Source organism: Patagioenas fasciata, chromosome 1 (genome assembly GCF_037038585.1).
Source record: "Patagioenas fasciata isolate bPatFas1 chromosome 1, bPatFas1.hap1, whole genome shotgun sequence".
Taxonomy (NCBI): Eukaryota; Metazoa; Chordata; class Aves; order Columbiformes; family Columbidae; genus Patagioenas; species Patagioenas fasciata.
Window position 1 is genome coordinate 134,201,151 of NC_092520.1, and position 19,250 is coordinate 134,220,400.

At 40.3% G+C, this 19,250-nt stretch overlaps 1 protein-coding gene across 8 annotated transcripts in view; it reads left to right on the forward strand.

The window, feature by feature from the left end:
* CALD1 (caldesmon 1) overlaps positions 1 to 19,250 on the forward strand; it is a 214,410-nt gene that overhangs the window by 178,364 nt on the left and 16,796 nt on the right. For 6 of the 8 annotated variants that reach the window (XR_011741535.1, XM_065847738.2, XM_065847721.2 and 3 more), the window contains 6 exons: positions 3,309 to 3,452; positions 5,019 to 6,150; positions 6,791 to 6,874; positions 12,198 to 12,346; positions 16,460 to 16,643; positions 18,212 to 18,352. Coding sequence is in view for 7 of the 8 variants with exons in the window: in XM_065847738.2 (XP_065703810.2) it covers positions 3,309 to 3,452; positions 5,019 to 6,150; positions 6,791 to 6,874; positions 12,198 to 12,346; positions 16,460 to 16,643; positions 18,212 to 18,352 (1,834 nt within the window). In the remaining variant the exon portion in view is untranslated. The remainder of the gene's footprint in view (positions 1 to 3,308; positions 3,453 to 5,018; positions 6,151 to 6,790; positions 6,875 to 12,197; positions 12,347 to 16,459; positions 16,644 to 18,211; positions 18,353 to 19,250) is intronic. The other 2 variants (XM_065847765.2, XM_065847775.2) reach the window with 1 other exon arrangement.

The following is a 19,250-nucleotide window of genomic DNA, read 5'->3' on the forward strand; positions in this document are numbered from 1 at the left end:
GTTCCCTATGATGAGGGTCAGCTCTGTATGTTGGGCCCTCTGTCTCTCTCAGAAGCAAATTGTCTACTACAATTACCCTTCTTTATTTCTTATCAAAGGCAGTCTTGAGGTGTGGAGTCAACCGCCTCTTCCTATGTGACCTTGTAGGCGGGCCTTGCACCACATCCTCACCTATCTCTTCTTCAAGATCGAGGGCCACGCCACATCAGCCGCAAGACCCTCAAGATCATCAAGTCCAACCATGACCTAACTCTAGCACTAAACCATGTCCCTAAGAACCTTGTCTAAACACTTCCACAGATTATGAGTCCACCACTTCTCTGGGCAGCCTGTTCCAACATCTGACAACCCTTTCTGTGAAGCATTTTTTCCTAATATCCAATCTTAACCTTCCTTGTTGTGACACAATATCCCATCTAAACCTCCACTGGTGCAACTTGAGGCCATTTCCTCTTGTCCTATCCCTTGCTGCTTGGGAGAAGAGACCAACACCCTCCATGCTACAACCTCCTTTCAGGTAGTTGTAGGCAGCAAGAAGGTCTCCCCTCAACCTCCTTTTCTTCGGGCTGAACAGCCCGAGTTAATGGTAAGATGTTAATGGTCAGAAAAGCATATTTTTATGGGCAGAAATGGCATTGATCTAACTTACACCATCTTTCCTATGACAGGACTTCTCATGGAAAGTCAATGATAGTTAGGGTGACTGTTGAATCATTTCAGAAACAATCCTGCTGTCAGTTTGGTCACAGCATGAGCATTAGCCCATTAATTAACATAGCCAACCTGAACCTGCATTTTCAGCCTGCTCTACTGTCAGTCTGTGGTGGCTACTCAGATCCACTCCAGCAAAGCTTGTATTTCCAAGGCAAGCGAAACAGCCTGTAGAAGTACAATTTGGGAAGTAGTGTTAAAGTAGTTGTAAAGAAAATATAATACAGATCTATAAAATACTGCTGTTAATTCTTGATATGACTGTTTCCAGATTAGTGGGGATGTTTCATGTATCCATGCTGTTGATTGAATTGAATTGAATTGAATTGAATTGAATTGAATTGAATTGAATTGAATTGAATTGAATTTTTAAAGGTGGAACCCTTGTCTGGTGTACTTGTTTGGTGTGGGAAACCTCTGTGATATGCAGTGAGGCAGTGGATATACATAAAAGGATATTGAGAGAGATTGTCACCTTTCTTAACGGATGATCTATGTTATAAGTTTCCAAGGACAGGAAATACATATCTGTTTTAATTTGACTTATTTAATGCGTACCATTTGCTGGGAGTTTTGTGCTTAGGGTATTTTTTCTTCCCTTTTTTATTTTTTTTAAGAAACTGATGGTTTTAAAAAACAAAAGATATTTTAAAGAGGCTTTCAAAAGTGGTTGTTCTCTTCGCTGTGTAGGAGTGTTCTGTGTGGGTACAGAGAGTATAATAAACTACTTCATCCTCCTGTGGTCTCACTGCTAAGACAAATCCTGAACCATAGGCACTGGGAATCAGCTCAGTCATGGCCATTATCCAGTTGCCACAGGCTAAGAGCAGCATGCTGTCTCCTGTGCCCATACATTTGGAGTTCAGAGCTAAAAAGATCATAGGCTTCTTGCAACCAGAATATCTTACTAACAAGTGGGCTTTCTGTGGTCAGTTTGCTAGTGCAGTTTTATTCCAGAGAGAGTCTCTCTCTTTTGCAGATTAAAGACTCTATTGCTTTATTATTGTATTCATATGCCTTCTAGACCTAAATTAAATGTTGATCCCCTTTTAAATTTCTTACTAATGACAGGAAGTGTTTTTCCTTGCCTTCCCTAAATCACCTCTAGTGCTTTTAATTCATCTCCTTCCCTTCTTCCACTTCCCTCTATCGTAATCCTTCATGACCATTCTGCTAATGGTTTTCACCCTCTTTGAGAGGAGCTGTTTCTACAATGGAAACATTGCAAGTTCTTGAAGCAAAGCATGAAAGTAGCAAATCAAATCCCTCATGTACTGAGGTCAAGAAAAGTTATAAGGGATGAAAATGCTGTTGCAGATCTGGCAAGTGGCTCAGCTGTGTTGAGCTTTTAGCTTCCATTTTGAATTTTTAAAGGAAAATTGTAATGATTCTATGTCTGATGAACGTCTTCTTTCATCCTTCTTGAAGAACAAGGTGGTGGGAGAGGCTGAGACCCAGAGAGTCTAATTCGTGACTAAATCAAAATGTTTTAGTTGCTTTTAATGTTAAAATATTCCTTGAAACATAAGCTTTAACTGTGCTCGTTTTTACGCTGTGCAGAGGTTTTGTTGTTGTTGCTGTTTGGTTGGTTGGTTGGTTTTGGTTTGGTTTGGTTTGGTTTTGGTTTTGCTTTTTTTTTTTTTTTTTTTCCCCCCCTCTATGTGCATTGCTGTACAGCTAACTTAAATGGGTGACTACATAAGGAATGCTGACTTCTCAACTATCACATATCAGACCATTGCTGGAAGTGAAGTAAATGAATATCCTGACTGGTTCTGGCACATATTAGCTTCCTATTTCACTATCTCTGCACAAAAAGATAAGAGGAATGCAGACCTTTCCCTTTATTTCATGCAGTAATAATACACCCCAGCAAATACTTGAATGGGTTGCAGGATTATTAGGATTGTAACGTCTTGCTTTCCTTTTCAAGTAGGATGAAGCTAAATGTAATGATCTGTTGAGTTAGTTGAACACAATGGGTTCTCAGCTGTAGGCTTTCATCACAGCAGTGATGATTTGGCCTGGCAGGGCTCCGGCCTCACAAAAAATTTTGTAGGTGTCAGATGTTTCTCACTCAGAACCAAGAGCTGAGAGCTGTTGTCATATTTGTGTTTCCCTGCTTTGTAGTCTTTCACTTTTAGAATACTGTTGCATTTTAAGCATGTTATATTTAAAGGAGGCTAATGAAAAGCTGCTTGGCCAAGTCCAGCTTCAGTTACATGGCTCTGAGCAACAGTCTGCTCTAACACTGTTGTGTGCATTCTGGCAGGACCATAGTGTAGTCTAATAGGATGTCTGCTCAGCTACAGAGCTGGGCTTTTATGGTCTTGGTATTTTCTAAGAGCAAACTGACAGTGTGGTGCTGGTTTTGCTATGACTATTTTGTCTAGTTCGCTTCGGAAAAAAAAAAAAAAAACAAAAAAAAGATTTGAAATTATGCATCTCGACAGCTTATTTTCTAAACAGCATATGGAGCAGCGCCTGCATCAATGCTTACTGTGCTCTGATCAACTGCTTTTTGTAATTTTTTAGTCACAGTGTCCTATATCATGCTATAACCCCTTTTTTTCTCTATCCCTAATTCCCTGTTGCAGGCTGTCTTACCAGAGAAACGATGATGATGAGGAAGAAGCTGCCAGAGAACGTCGCCGACGGGCTCGACAGGAGAGGCTGCGGCAAAAGGAAGAAGGGGATCTATCAGGAGAAGTAACAGAGAAATCAGAAAATGCGCAAAACAGGTAAACATCTGATGTTATTTACTGACAAGTCAACAGTAATTTTTGTTCAGGATAGAGAAGTATCCTGAAGAGGTCTGTTTTGCTACCCAGAAGTCCCAGGTTTGGCTGTCTTTGCACTGAAGAGAATCTAACACTGTGAGGAGCACTGCTGTCTGTTCCTACATATTGGGGTAGGAGCATCACTGAACCTGGGCTTGAAGCTCATGAAGTTCATGACCTATTGCCAGGGTGTCCACAGGGCCATCTATGTGGTAACTCAGCTGAGGCTCGTCAAGGAGAATACCTCTGATGCATCCTGCTGTCAGATTCCCTCAGACATGACTGCCTCTGGCCTCACAAAGCTCCACATCTTTTGTCCTGCTTATAGGGGCTATGGTGTCATGGGACCAAGACACATGGTATTGGTGGGCAGCCAGACTTCAAGCTGCAGCTGAAACACCCCTGCAAAGCACTGGATGTGAGTGCTAGACCTCAGCTCTTATCTAGAATTTTCAGGGTCATGTAGCTATAAACAGCAGAAAAGCTTATGGAATGAGCTGCCACTTGTCACAAGCTAGATGAGGAGAGCTGGTCTTCCAGTCTCTCTATCATTTATTCAGTTTCACATAGTCACAAGTGTTATATCCAGATTTCCAGTAGCCATAACAGTTGAGAGACCAGAAATTAGTGTGGTATCAGGCTAATAGATACTGAACACAAGTAGCATTCTGTTAAAGACAAGGAGAATGGATATAGACAGGAAAACAGCAGCATTTCTCATTGTAGATTATAATCTTTTCCCACACCAGAGAAAGAAAAAAGCTAGAAAGAGGAAAGAAACCTGCACACAGGAGAATTAAACAGATGAATATTGAAGGAGTCGAAAAACCTCCAGGAGCTGAGAGATCCAGTCCTGATACCTACAAGTGTTGAATAGTATGTCTTAAATTAGGTGCTCTGCTCACTCCATCTTCTAACAGATTATTGTTCCTGTACAGACAGTCACAGCCTCATTGCATCCTTAATTGCCATGCTGTCCCATTGGGGACTGTACCTGTGCATGTTGTTGCTGAACAAGAGTACCTTCTGTTGTTAGAGAACTTCACTGAAGTCAGTGTAGCATCTTCAAAAATTTGCCTGGTTGGAAGACTGTACACAAGACATGTATACCTCAGGCCAGTCTTCAGGGACCTTAAAGCAAGCTAAGGTTTTCCAAGTATTCTGCTGCTGTGTGCAGAAGTGGGGGTGAATTTTTCAGGGCCATTCATTTTTCTGCTACTCCAGGCTTCAGGGACCGTTCTAGTACTTACTGAGGCCAGTAAGACTCCCAGGGACTTTAGGGGCTGTTGGAGTTCGCCTGGAAGGGAATCTTACCAGGGTCTCGCATTGTGAAACACCCCATTCCTGTACATGTAGAAATGCCAAAATTAATCCTTGGAACCATTTTGCTAAATTTTGAAGTATGCAACCTTTGTGTTTTCAAGCCCTAGAATGATGTTACGGGAAGCTTTTTTTTTCTAGAAACAGCTAAGGACATATGTTGTCGGAAAAATTCTTTTTTAATGCAGAATTGTCACTTTTATGTAGTGTGGCAGAAGAGGAAACCAAGCGTACAACCACCACAGCAGGAACAGATGACGAAGCTGCATTGTTGGAGAGACTGGCAAGACGGGAAGAGAGACGCCAAAAACGTCTACAGGAAGCCCTGGAACGTCAAAAGGAATTTGACCCCACAATCACAGACGGGAGCTTGTCACTGCCCAGCAGGAGAGAAGTAAACAATGTGGAAGAAAATGAGACCACAGGGAAAGAGGAAAAAGCTGAAACACGCCGAGGACGCTATGAGATTGAGGAAACAGAAACGGTTACCAAATCATACCAAAGGAACAACTGGAGGCAAGATGGGGAAGAAGAGGAAAAAAAAGAAGGAAAAGACAAGGAAGAGGTACAGGAGGAGAAGCCAAAGGAGGTCCCCATAGAGGAAAATCAGGTAGATGTGACAGCAGAAAAATCCATAGATAAAGAAGAGGTAGTAGAAACAAAAAATTTAGCTATAAACGCAGAGGAACGCAAAGCAGAGAATGATATAAATGCTGTGCCAGAAGGGGACAAGAGTGTAACTGATGATGAGACAAAGGCTGAGGAAGAAAGGAAGAAAGCAGAAGAAAGGGAGAAAATTGAGGCAGAAGAAAGGGAGAGGTTAAAAGCAGAGGAAGAAAAGAGGGCAGCTGAAGAAAAACAGAAAGCAGAGGAGGAGAGGAGGGCAGCTGAGGAAAGGGAGAGGGCTAAGGCAGAAGAGGAGAAGAGGGCAGCTGAGGAAGGAGAGAGGGCAAAGGCAGAAGAGGAGAAGAGGGCAGCTGAGGAAAGAGAGAAAGCAAAGGCAGAAGAGGAGAAGAGGGCAGCTGAGGAAAGAGAGAAAGCAAAGGCAGAAGAGGAAAAGAGGGCAGCTGAGGAAAGAGCGAGGGCAAAGGCAGAAGAGGAAAAGAGGGCAGCTGAGGAAAGAGCGAGGGCAAAGGCAGAAGAGGAAAAGAGGGCAGCTGAGGAAAGAGCGAGGGCAAAGGCAGAAGAGGAAAAAAGGGCAGCTGAAGAAAAGGCTAAGCTAGAAGCAGAGAAATTAAAGGAAAAACAAAAGATGGAAGAAAAGAAAATAGAAGATAAACAGGTAAAAGAGAAGAAAGTACAAGAGGAAAAATCTCAACCAGCTTTCCTAAGAAAACAGGTACAGTAAACATTTTGCACCAGAATAAGACACCTGTGGTTTGTGAGAAATGTAATGCAAGAAAAAAAAGTTTGAATTGGAATTTCCCCACAGATCTGTTCCTGCATTGAAATGACTAATACTAATACTTGCTTTCTTGCTCTCTCTTTTTGAAAATATGGCTCCTTAATTCTTCTTACCAATAATGCAGTGCACCTGACCTCACTCCAGCATTCCAAGAAAACCTTGCATATTCAGACCTCTGCATGATTTTTTGCTGCCTTTTTTTCTCACCTGCTATAAACTGGCCTAAAGCAGTAACGCATGAGGTGGAAGCAGACCCATCTTGGCACAAAATATCATGAGCACTTGGTAAACTGTGTGAAGAATGCGTGTGCTAAATGCAATCACGAGAGAGGGTTCTCTGCTGGGACATGGGAGCATGATGCCACGCAAGATAGGAAGGCCCACATAGGGGAATGGGAGCATTTGGAGAGGGTGGAGGGAGCACAACAGCACACACAGATGTGGACACAGAAGCATATGGTGGAGATGTGGCTGCACACAGGATTGGTACATCAACACAGTGTGGAGAAAAAATGTGCAAACAGATGTGATATTTTCATATTAAAAAAAAAATCTTAAAAACCCAAAAACAAAGGGGGAAGAAAAAGAGGTTAAAGTGGAAGCTAATAAGGAAAAGTTACCAGATGAGAAGCTCCGACCTACCTCCAAAAAAGATCAGGTAACTTTTAAACCATTGATTTAGATGTTGTAGGGAAACTCAAGATAAGAAAATAAATAAGGGCTCCATAACTGCAAGTTGCTTGTTCAGCAAAGTACTTAAACGTGTGCTTCATTTCAAGAACATGGGTAATCCTGCTGAAATAAATAGTGATGAAGCTACTTATGTGCTTAAAATGAAGTAAATGCATAAGTATTTTGGTTTTTGGGGGCTTTAGAACCAAATCCTGTTTGTCTTAGTACAGATACTTCAGGAAACTCACTTTGGTCAATAAGGCAAGGGTGGTTTGCACCCTAGGAATGAATTTTTCAGGACTGTATCAACTAATCATCGTTCCCTGGTTTCCTCCCACTCTACTGTGAACTTTTTCCCTATGAATGAGACCTACTCTTAAAATATAATAATAATAATAATAATAATAATCATCATCATCATCATCATCATCATCATCATCATCTAAGCCCTTTGGCCACCTGACTGTCTTAACTAATGATTTCCCACAAGCTGCAATGCCCCCTGATATAAACCATGCATACCCAAGATTCTTCTTTTGTTTTAAAGAGAAAATCTACAAAATTTACTGCATTGCATTTCCACTGTAAACACAGGAACTGGTGCCATGGTGTTTTACTGTATGGTAAGTAAATAAGATTTGGGGACCATTTAATTTTCATGTTACAGCTGGACACAGGGAGCCACATTCAATGTTGTGTAGCAACTGTGGTTTTGGTTCAATGCAACAGGTGTCAAAATATCCCCTGATTCTAATCAGACATGAAGACTGATCCAGGCATTGGAATTTTGGACCCATTTGGGTTCAGCCAAGTCTGTGCAGCTTAAGGGAGCCACAGCACAGAGATCTATTAATAGTGATGTGCAGCTTGCTGCCTGTCCAGTTCCTTGGGAGCATCGAGGGTTGCAGAGGGGTCTGGTCCAGGATCCTGAGTTGTTGGATTAATTCAGAACATGCTGTAGATGCTTAGCTCACCCTCAGAGAGTGATGAAGGCAAATCACGTCATAAGGTTTTATATCCATTTGCCTGGCTTGATCATCTGACGCATCATATTTTGAGTAAGGTACATGTAGGATTGAAAAGGCAAATAAAGTGATGAAGATGGTTAGAAGAAAGGTTCCTAATGAACAGGGAGAGAGAGCAGCAATACTAGAATAATTTACTCTAGAAAGCGGAAGTATTAAAGGAGAACTAATGGAGGTGCTTCAGAATAGTGTGTTAGAAAAACTAAACAACTATTCTAAATTTAACCAATTGCCATACAAAAATAAGGGACGGATTATATTCTTCATAAGACAGAATCAGCTTGTAATACTCACTGTTGCACACAATCTTTGAATATTACAAATAAATGTAAAAAGGAGGCTGTAACTGAACACAAATACTGATTTTGTGGGGAACTTGAGACACAATCGTCCTGCTTGTGTTTATATGGAGCTCAGTCAAGTCTCACTGGAGGTTTCATTATGCTTTTGAATGGTAGCCACATAGCTAAATTATTCCAGGTATTGGTAAGACATTTAAAAATGACTCGTGATTTTAGTGCTTCCAGTTTTGGATGCTCAAGGTGAGACAATCTAAGATAGTTTAGTGCAATGCCGTGTACTCATCCACCAAAAGGTAAATCTTTTGCAAGTGTATTAAGCTGAACATAAAAAATGCTCAGCTTTGAAAATTGTTGCTTCTTGGTTTCTGAAGAAAAATTGATAATCTCAGACTCCAGACCAAGTCAAGATCAGTCTCCCATCTCTACTCCTCCCCTGCCCCATACAAATTTTAAAAGGCCTGTTTCTGAACCATATATGCAGTTAAGAGGATGGGAGCATATAATTTAAAAGATCCTGAAGGAATATGGTGTATCTTACATAATCAGATTTTGCTTTTCCAGTTGTACAATACAAGCACATGTCCTTTCTTAATGTGACCAAAATCTGACCTACAAAGTTCAGGTTTTGATCAAATCATCAAGAAAATCTGTCTCCTTTTCTGAACGGCCCCACAATTTTTGGTTCTCAAAAGTGGCCTGAAAAGTTCACAAGAACAAACTTTCTCATGATGTGAGACTCTTGGTATTTCCTGCTTCCAGTTTGGCTAGACATGCTGAAACGGTTGCTTTTCTCATGGTGTTTGGGTATGGTAGTTGGCTCTCTATGGAAGCCCTAGACCCAGATGTACACAGCTTTTAAGTCACAAAGTAATTGAGCCCAAATAAGGAATTAAATTTGCCAAATGGCCCAGATCTCAGTAACTGAATCACTTTGGTCTGAATGTGTTCAAACTCTAGATTTAGAAAAGAAGAAAAAGAAAAAAAAATGGAAAGGAAAGGGAAATGGAAAGGGAAAGGGAAGGAAAGGGAAGGAAAGGGAAGGGAAGGGAAGGGAAGGAAAGGAAAGGGAAGGGAAGGGAAGGGAAGGGAAGGGAAGGGAAGGGAAGGGAAGGGAAGGGAAGGGAAGGGAAGGAAAGGAAAGGAAAGGAAAGGAAAGGAAAGGAAAGGAAAGGAAAGGAAAGGAAAGGAAAGGAAAGGAAAGGAAAGGAAAGGAAAGGAAAGGAAAGGAAAGGAAAGGAAAGGAAAGGAAAGGAAAGGAAAGGAAAGGAAAGGAAAGGAAAGGAAAGGAAAGGAAAGGAAAGGAAAGGAAAGGAAAGGAAAAAGAAGAGGCAGTCTAGAGAAGGATCAAAATATAAATAAAACCAGAAAATAGCTACATGTTTTTGGTTGTGTTCTTTCTTCACTTGATGGTCAAGACTTCTGAGAGCATGTGAACTATTTTCCGTTCAGGTAATACTACCTGTCTACTCCAACTGGAGTCAGTGTAGGCCTTTTTACTGAATTTAGCAGGGGCTGAATTAGCCTGTAATTTTGGGAAGCACTGAGACAACAGAAAATGCTTTTTCCATTCCCTGCCTTTGGAATGGGACAGAATAGTTTCTGCTTCTGTGTTAATCAATCTCTCTTTTGGCATTAAAACTAGTAAGAGAAGGATTGGGCCCAAAAGCTGTGAAATGTTTCTGTAATATCTTGTTTTATTATCCTTTTGAATAAAGAGACCAAGCTGTATTAATGCGTTTCTCAAATGCAGACACATTGCCAGAAATCCTACTGGCTTCTGAAATGCTATTTTCTAACCTATTTATTTTTAAACTATATTATTTTAATATTAGTTTTTCAGCAAATTCAATTAACACACGAGACATGGCCCTCCCCAGTGGAGTTCAGTACATCAGGCAGCTGGAAGTATTGGCTTTTTAATGACACTTTAAAAAGTCTTGATGAAAATCTTAGCAAAAGAAATCCTATGCTCTCAAAATCCCAACACAGACATCCTGGCCTGTGAAATCTTCCAGCAGTCAGCATCGCTGGTTTCAGTATCACCCTGACTGTGACTGAAGGATCAGGAGATTGCTAACAGGCAGATGAGATTTTTGCTGTGAACATGATCACTAGCTACAATCTTGCTCAGATTTGGGAGCACCTACAAGATGTTCCTGTGTGATAGCATTCATTAAGCTCAATGAATATCCCTGTTTGTCTCAGCCCAGCCCCTCAACAACAGAAAAGCATTCCTTTAGGCTGCTAGCAATAATGGTTTTCTTTGCTGGCAGTCACAGCATAATGGCCAAAGAATGCATGGTCATGGAAACTGAGCTCCCCTCTTGTCCACCAGGGCACTTCTTGCCAGGTTGTGGCTAAAGCCCATTGGCAGCAGAAGGTGGTGCTGCCACCTGCTCTCAGGACAGAGCGAATGCCTCTGTGGGTTGTGTTCAACATCTCTTGCCAGTGGCAAATTTGCTAGAGTAGATTAACCACTCAATACTCATTTGTAGTGTGTGCCACCTTGGCATTGTCCCTCCTATCAGTTTCTGTGGACAAGCAAACTGGCCTCAGGTGGATGTCAAGAGACTAACTTTGGGACTTCACTCAGAAGCTTCAAACAAAACCTTAGGGAGGATCTTGACTTTGAAGACTCTGAATTTGCCCCTTATTGGTAAAGATAATACATCTCCAGAACTTCTTCTTTGATGAGGAAGGATAGAAGTTTGATTTGATTCGGAAGTAGTTCATTTCAAGGTGCATCTTGGAATGCCATAAAAGCAGTCATGTTGCAAACAGGACTGTTATGGAAGATCTTTATCTTTCTAGTTAGCACATGGAATGGCAACAGACTTCCAAGGGACAAAAGCATTTTTTTTCTAAAGGTCTTCATATGAATTTTTCACTCCAGGCATTTCTTGCTTGCCAGCTAGAACTGTCCTCCAACATGGTAGAGCCAGAAAAAAAAATACAAAACTCCAAAATTTTGGAGGGAAATGTTTCTTCTGCTGCTGTTGAAAGTTTACTTAAGATTGTAGTCTAACTATCTGAGTAGGAATAATTCTACCTAAGGATAAAGAACTTAAATCAGACCATATCCCCCTCCTCTTTATCAGCATCTAGCTCTGACTCAGCATACTGAGATTAGGTCATCTGCAGTTCTGATGAGTTCTTCAAGCTCATAACTCTGAGGGAATACTGGAGAATGAAATACACGCACTAAATATACTCTATTACTATTAAGAAATATAGGTCAAAGCTTTGTAAGGATGAAGGGAATTTTTGCTCTAGTGTTTCTCGAGAGAATGTTTGCTTCTTCAGAGGATTAAATACTCATGTCTGATAACACCGCCCATGACTAGACTGTGAAAGAATTGTGCTTTTTATCAAAGTAAGTTTTACTCTGACATAAAGATAACTTCGTGTTTTGTCCATTATTCTTGCAATACTGAAGTATTCATCTGCTATGACACTGGAACGAGCATGAACTCTGTTGAGCAAATTTGACAATTGGTGAAGGTTATGTGTTATTTTTACTGCTCCAATGTCCTAAACCTTCTACCAAGAATGTATTAATTAGCCTAGTCCCAAACATTTTGCAACAGAGAATCTTAATAGGCAACAAGTAAATGATATTGCAGCAGGAGGGAAGAGGGTTGAGGTGCCTCAGTGGGGTGCAGTTGCAGAATGAAGCAATGTGGTAGCATAGCCCCATGGCCACAACATTCACAGAAGACTGATAATTCTACTTCAATGTTTTCATCTTGAATTCAGATTAGGACAGCATAGTGGTGATCAGTTGCAGTTTAGAGATTTTCAGAGTACTTCTGTCATAAAGCACATAAACATTTTGAAGACAGTTGCTTAGTTAATCATTATTACGAAGGAATCTGTGTTCCTTAGCTGTTATTTAGAATGCCTTACTGTAACTTCCTTTTTTTTTTTTTCTGTTTATTTGTTTCTTGTTTTTCTTCTACGATTTATGGTGTCTCCTGAGCAGGTAAAAGATGACAAGGATAAAGGAAAAGCACCCAAAGATGAAATGAAAAGTATCTGGGATCGTAAGAAGGGAATTCCTGAACAAAAGGCACAGAACGGAGAACGTGAACTTGCTGCCCCAAAACTTAAATCTACTGAGAATGCTTTTGGGTAAGATCCAAGTGAGCATTGCACTTATTTGTGTTATAGCAGAACAGGGGGCCATCTCTGGGTATCTGCTTAATAGCCTTGTAGCATCTGAGTAAAAGACTTGGGTTGGCCATGTCAGGAGAGGTTCTGGCATTCATTGGGTTGTAGGTATGAATTAAGGTTCTTGGCTTCTTTTCTAACAAACTACCCCTCATGTTGCAGTAACAAAATCAAGTACATAAAGCAGATGTAAATAGCCTTGCTGCCTCAGTAGAGACAAGTGGCTTATTTTTACTCTATTGAGGCTTTCCTTCCTTGAAGGACATTTATTTCTAATATCTGCACAAAGGCCAATAATGACTACAGCCCAGATTTTGCTTTTTGCTTTTGCTTTTTCTTATTTTTAAAGTCAGATCTCAACCATAACTGAAGTAACCTATTTCCAGTTATGTACCTACTTTTAATCAGACTCTGCATATTGGTATGGAGCACAATCCAGTTGGTAACTCTTAAAAGGGCTTCTCTCTTGATTTCAAGACAAACTTATGGCTTATCTATAAAAGTGATATTTCAGTTAGGTGAAAACCTCTCTTAGATAAAATGTGGTGGGGCTTTTTGTCTTTTGATAAGCTATATCACAGTTTGTTTGTTTGAAGGAAATATTGTCATAATGGCTATATTGGGAAATTCAGTGGTGACAAATTTATAGTGAAAAGTTCATTAAAAAAGGATTCTGACTGTAAATAGGAGGAAATACACGAAGCAGAGCCAAGGTTCTGGAAGGAATGGATAGGTTAGAAATCTAAATTTTTTTCTTCATGCACCCTTCTTCCTCTGTTACATTGACCCAGGCAAAGAAAAGGTTAAGCTCTTCAGGCACTTTGAGAAATCTGTGCATGGCAGTTGGGATTTGCTATTGTATCTCAGCATTCCCCTTGTGATTCTTCCGGGAAAAACAAACTTTCTCAAAATAAAATGTAGTTCAAAAGTCCCTGGAGACACCCTGACCTAAGGCCAAAAGACAGACAGAGATGGAGATGGAATAGCAGGAAACCAGCATTGCTCAGAACTGTCCTGCTTCATGGCTTGGGTCACATCATCAATAACATGAGAATGGTTTTCTAAAAATATTTTTCTTGTGTTTTCATTTGGTTTACTTCCTGTGGGAGACAGGCCTTAGTAGCAACATGTAGATTTGAGTTTCCACTCTTTGTGTGTGCGTGTGCGCGCGTGTGCGTGCGTGTGCATGTGCGCGTGTGCGTGTGTGTGTTTTTCTTCTACTAATTCCCAAATATGGGAAGAAGCCTGTTGAATAGCATTTTATCAGCTGAGTAGAAGACTTGGGTTGGCAACATCAGCAAAGACTCTAATCTTCATTGGGTTGTTAGGAATGAATTAAGGCTCTTGGCCTATTTTCTAACCAGCTACCTGCACATTATTGAGCTTTGTTTGGAACTATCTTTCTTCTTGTTTTTACACCAACATATCAGATATTGGTTAGGAGGTATGTAACTTGACTAACTCTCAGTGGTGAGGACTGAGAATAAAATAGGGTAGTGGAGGCTAGAGAAAAAATCTTATCTGTGTCTTGTTTTTCTACATCAGTGAGTAAGAGAAATACAAGATAAAACCCCATTTTATTTCTTCCCCTTCCCATCTCCCCTCCCACCTGTCTTCCTTCATGTTCTCATATAGAACTGCAGAAGTCCTAAATATGATGTAACATGTTGTTTCACATTGTTCTAACATTTTTGGCTCCCACAAACCACTTCTTTTCAGCCTTGTCTGAAAGCTGGCAATGAACTTTATTTCTTAACACTAAAGTGGTGCTTACGAAACTCTTCCTCCACCCAGCATCTCAATACTAATTTCCAAATGCCAACAGTAGGCAACAAAGATTCCCAGAACCTACTGAAAACAGAGGAGTTTGGGAGGTGGAGGAAAATAAGGACAATTACTGCTGGTTTATTTTTTGCTCTTCTGGATTATGCAGAGCCAGAAGGGGAAGTCCTGTAAACTGCATGAGAATAAAATAAGCTAGAAACTTTAAATGTTCTTCTTTGTAAGGAGGATAAAACAGTCACCTGAGGTCTCCGAACAAAAATGTTAAGACTAGATTCTACCCTTGGCTTTTTCAGTTGAAAGCCGAGAGTAGCTGTTATTTTCGTTGGAGCTATCTGCACTGAAGGCTCTGAGGACTAACCTTTCTTCTGTGCAGATGTAAAACAGAGTGTCTATGTTTTAAAAGAATCTTGGCAAATGTTGTGTTCTTAGTTCTCTTAATTCTGAGGGATAAGTATTTGCCCTTGCCACAGATATCATTATGTCTAGCAGAAGTGACCCCTTGTATCTTCTTTGGCCCTGAAGCTTGCAGGTCTGAGTGGGCTGGCAACACAGACTTCAGAGACTGATAGGTGAAAAAAAAGAAAAAAAAGATAGTGAGGGTGCTGGGATGTTTGCTATAGAGGCTATAATCTTGCAATGAAGCAAGAAAGCCTCAAAATAGCCAGGGATTTCTCATGGCCCGTGCAAGATAGGTGCACTGGATCCTTAGAAATATTTAGTGCCTTAACAGAAGCTTGTGGAATATATGGTGTTCTCAGTAGCTCTGCAAACTGTATCATAGGTATTTCAGGCTGGACACCCAAAACCATACCTCACACCTCAGGTACTGGTCCTCACTTTGTTTTTGAATAGGCTAAATTAAATTTCAAATAAAGTTTCCAGTGTTTTCCCCCAATGGTTTTATTAATTGTTTAAGTATTTTTCAGTAATAAAGCATGAGTTCCTATCTTCAATTAGATATCACTACCTGAGGGAAGTTCTTATTCATGACCACTAACATTAACTGGACACTTGTGGTGGAGGGTGGTCTTGTGGTTCTACTTTCATGGTTTACGTGATTCCACTCTGTTTGTATTAATGAAGTCATTAGCATCCAGCTTTTTTAAATGCCAAGAAAACAGAGCAGAAAGTTTTCTTAAAAAAATCCGTAAGTACATTCCTTTTCTGTCTCTTGTGTGTAGCACACTGATACCTCTTAGGTACCTATCTCCATGCCAGCAGGAATATTAAATGCACTCAGGGAGCAGACATTTGTCTAAATACTGGAGTGGTAATCGTTTAACTAGGTGATGCTGTCTGAGTGCTGAAAATGTGCACTTCACCTATGCAAACTGCAAATTCTTCAGGGTGCCTCTTTTTTTTGGTATTCTTTCTTTCTGTCTCATGTATTACAGTTGGTTGGAAAACTACTGTTTTTCTCCTGTGGAGAAATAATTTCCATTTCCTTAATAAAAACCCATACTTTCCCTGTAAAATTCAGTAAAAGATCTGATGAACATACAGGTTAGGAGACTTCAAGTGATAGGTGTTATAGATGAGATATGAACCTTTTTAGGTTTTTAAAACACCATTGAAGCGGTAAGATTCTCTCCCTTCTCCCTGCTCTTGTGTCCTTCTGTTTTCCCCAAGTCAAGTAATTTGTTCTGTCCCCAGAGATTCTTGTCTTTTTCTAAAGGGTTTATGAAAAACACTTGCCTTTGAAAGCAAGGAATTAGTGCATCATTTATTACACAGAACAAAGCATAATATTTTTGCTATAAGCTTTTAATATGCAAATTTATCTAATTTAAAATCAACAGAGAGTTACGGCTTTCTATTGCTTTGTTTTCTGTTTGAACTGTAGTATGCTTTTGGAAGTGTTTTGTCTGTACACAAACTGCAAAGCAGAGTTGTGAAAGTGTAACTGTCTACTGTATACCAGAGAGATGGTGGCGGTATATAATACCTCTCCCTGAAGTTACATGAGATGGTAAATTTTTCAAGCTCAGTTACTGAAGTCTCTTAAAACTGGAGCTGGTCTGAGTTCTCAGGCAGGGTGGTGCAGCTCCTGGGCACACAAGCACATGAGAGACTCCTTCCTCACTGGCAGCAAATGGGAAAGGTGCTCCTTGTAGTATCCTGCTGAAAATGTTTTGGGTCTGTCATAGTTTGCAAGGAGCAAAAGGTCTTATAAGGCAATATCTCTGAGTGCCAGGCTCTCATGTTGATGGTGAGCGCATGGCAGTGGGCAGCTCTGACCAGGAAGGGAAATCCCGTAGTGTATCACCTTCCTTTGCATTTCTTTCCCAGCCGCTCCAATTTGAAAGGGACCGCAAATGCCGAAGAAGCAAAGCTGGGGTCCAAGGAGAAGCAGCAGGAGGCAGCGGCAGAGCTGGACGAACTGAAGAAAAGGCGGGAAGAGCGCCGGAAAATCATGGAGGAAGAGGAGCAGAAGAAGAAGCAGGAGGAGGCTGAGAGAAAAGCTAGAGAGGAGGTAAGTGTGAAATATGAAGTATTGGACTCCAGCTTTATTATTTTGTTGCTACTACTTTACTTCCAGTGGCCTTGCATTAGCTGATAACTCTTTACAGCAGTGTCTGCACAGACACTTTCAGCAAAGAAGTTAGTGTGGCTGGAGGTTGATGGGTCGGTATTTAACAAAAGGGTAGATTGAGGCCATGGGAAACTGGCTTATAGGTGAGGAAGGAGCATGCAACAAGGAAGGCAAGACTAAACCCAAGTATGCAGGCCAGCGTGCTTCTCCTTGGATCTGATAATGCTGTCTGGGGAACTGCCGCAGTGACTTCACTTGAAATCACACCACTCATCTGGGCCTTTTGGGTTTTGTGCTTTTCCGAGCATTTCTGTTTCTTAGCATCTCTCAGGAGATTGTCTGCTGCAACAGAACTTGATTTCAAATATCCTACCCAACATTAAAATCACCTCGTTTTCCAACCTTCAGATTTAACTGCAAGCGTACCATATTTCATATCAAGTAACCACATCCCACGGATGCTCTAAGGGACGACCCAAGGTAAAACATGCAGTTGTCCAGAGTAGAAAGAACCATTACAGTTCTAGCCTCAGGAAAGACAGGACTCTAATAAACGAGTCTTCATGAGTCAGGGATGCAAAACGTTGGGGGCAGTGTTATAGCCACAAAGTTCTTAATTTATTCAAGGTGTCCTTTTGACATTACACAAGTTGAATTGTAAAGTGCATGTCAAAATTTGTCTGCTGCAGATGAGCTGGAATGCTAATGCTATATATAGTTATGATGGGGTAGATCTCATTAGGAAGATATTCTTGTCTATTTCAGTATCGAGTACCCAAGCACATCTCTTTCTTTGTATTTCCTCTGCCGAGGGACACTATAAATAGGATTTCCAAATCTCTGGTATTTCGTTTAGGAATCTTTGTTGTTTGGAAAGCAAATGGTAGATGAATAATTAGAATGTTTGGCAGCTGCATGCTAATTTCTTTAATATACTAAGCTCTTTACAGTAGAACTCAGTAGATGCTGAGATTGAGCAATAACTTGCTGGTCAGACCTTGCTGACCCATGCTCACAATGGTTGTATTTCAAAGTTTTCTGGTTTGACTTGTAGCTTATGAAGTAAAAACTCATATCTTTGAAGGGAAAACTTCACTTTTTGGTGCCTATTGATTTTTCCTTGTGAAGTATTAACCTTGGCACAAGTGCCAGATTAGATGGACACAAGAACAGTACAAAGATGACACATGAAGACACAGGTAAACTGAATTGGAGTATTTCTAGAAATGTCCTTTTTTCTCTTTTTAAGTGACAGTAAATCTGGCAATACATCTGGTGACCTCACTGCAAGAAGACACTAAAGCAGCACAGACTAGCTGTCTTCCCTGATTCCTCAGCACTATGATGGATTAACAGCAATATGTTGTTAGATTTCAGATAGCTCACTGAACTGTTTTGACTGGCATAAAAATATTTACTTAGAAAATCTGGTAAATGTTTGCAGGACTGCAAAGCCCTCTAATGGTGATACCTTCTGAAAGAATAAGTCACCTTTCATATTTTTTAAGGAGGAAAAGAAGAGGATGAAGGAAGAAATTGAAAGGAGAAGGGCTGAAGCTGCTGAGAAACGTCAAAAAGTGCCAGAAGATGGTGTAGCTGAAGACAAGAAGCCATTTAAATGTTTCAGTCCTAAAGGTTCATCTCTGAAGGTAACCTCTCAACCAACAACTACATAATACCTAAAAAGTAATGGGGGTTGCAGTCCAAACCAACAGCCAAACACCAAAGTAGTCCAGAAATACTTGAAATCTGACACGGGACAATGTTCTGAAATAGACCTTAGTCTGAAGCCTTTAGCTGAAAGACTTTGTTCATTAGGTTGATTGAAAAATAGAGATCCTTTCTAAAAATAGAGTCTAGTCTGGGAGTTACCTGTTCTTTTTGGTGAAAAATGTCTAAAAAGGATCTTCACCTTAAAGAGAAAATTATTTTTGAAACTTAGAGCTGTATTACTGTGTTGATTTGCAGTGTTAATTTATTATAGGAATGCTTTGTGAACTAGAGTAGATCAAGATCACCAAATGTTCTTTCTCTCCTTCCACATTCACAATTACTTTCTGCCTTGCTAGATTACTTTGTCTTTAAGCATATTCAGGCTGATCATCGTTAATTGAAACTGCCCCTTATGGGAGTTCTATCTTATGTATAATCTCCCTGAAAAGTTCTGGACTGGATTTCTTTTTCTTATATAACAGGAAAAAAAAATCTATTGCTGCAGGAATTTCTAAGTCGTGTTCTGTGGACTGTATTATATTGGAAGCCAGATAAATCAATTAAATGGCCTTTCAGCATGGAAAAGGAATCCTGGCCACACTGAAATTATTGGGAACTTTGTTTTGGTATTCAATCCTATTGCTTTCTCAGCTCAAGCTCAAATTACACCTCTATTAATAGTTTTCAGCTATCTCTTCCTTTTCTCATATTGTGTCATTAGTCATTTAAGAACCCAAAATCTTTGTCAAAAAAAAGCCCCTTAGTGGGTACTAAGAGAAAAAGAACCAAGCAGGAGGTTATCAGGTGAGAGCTCATTGGACCATAAAGTTGTTC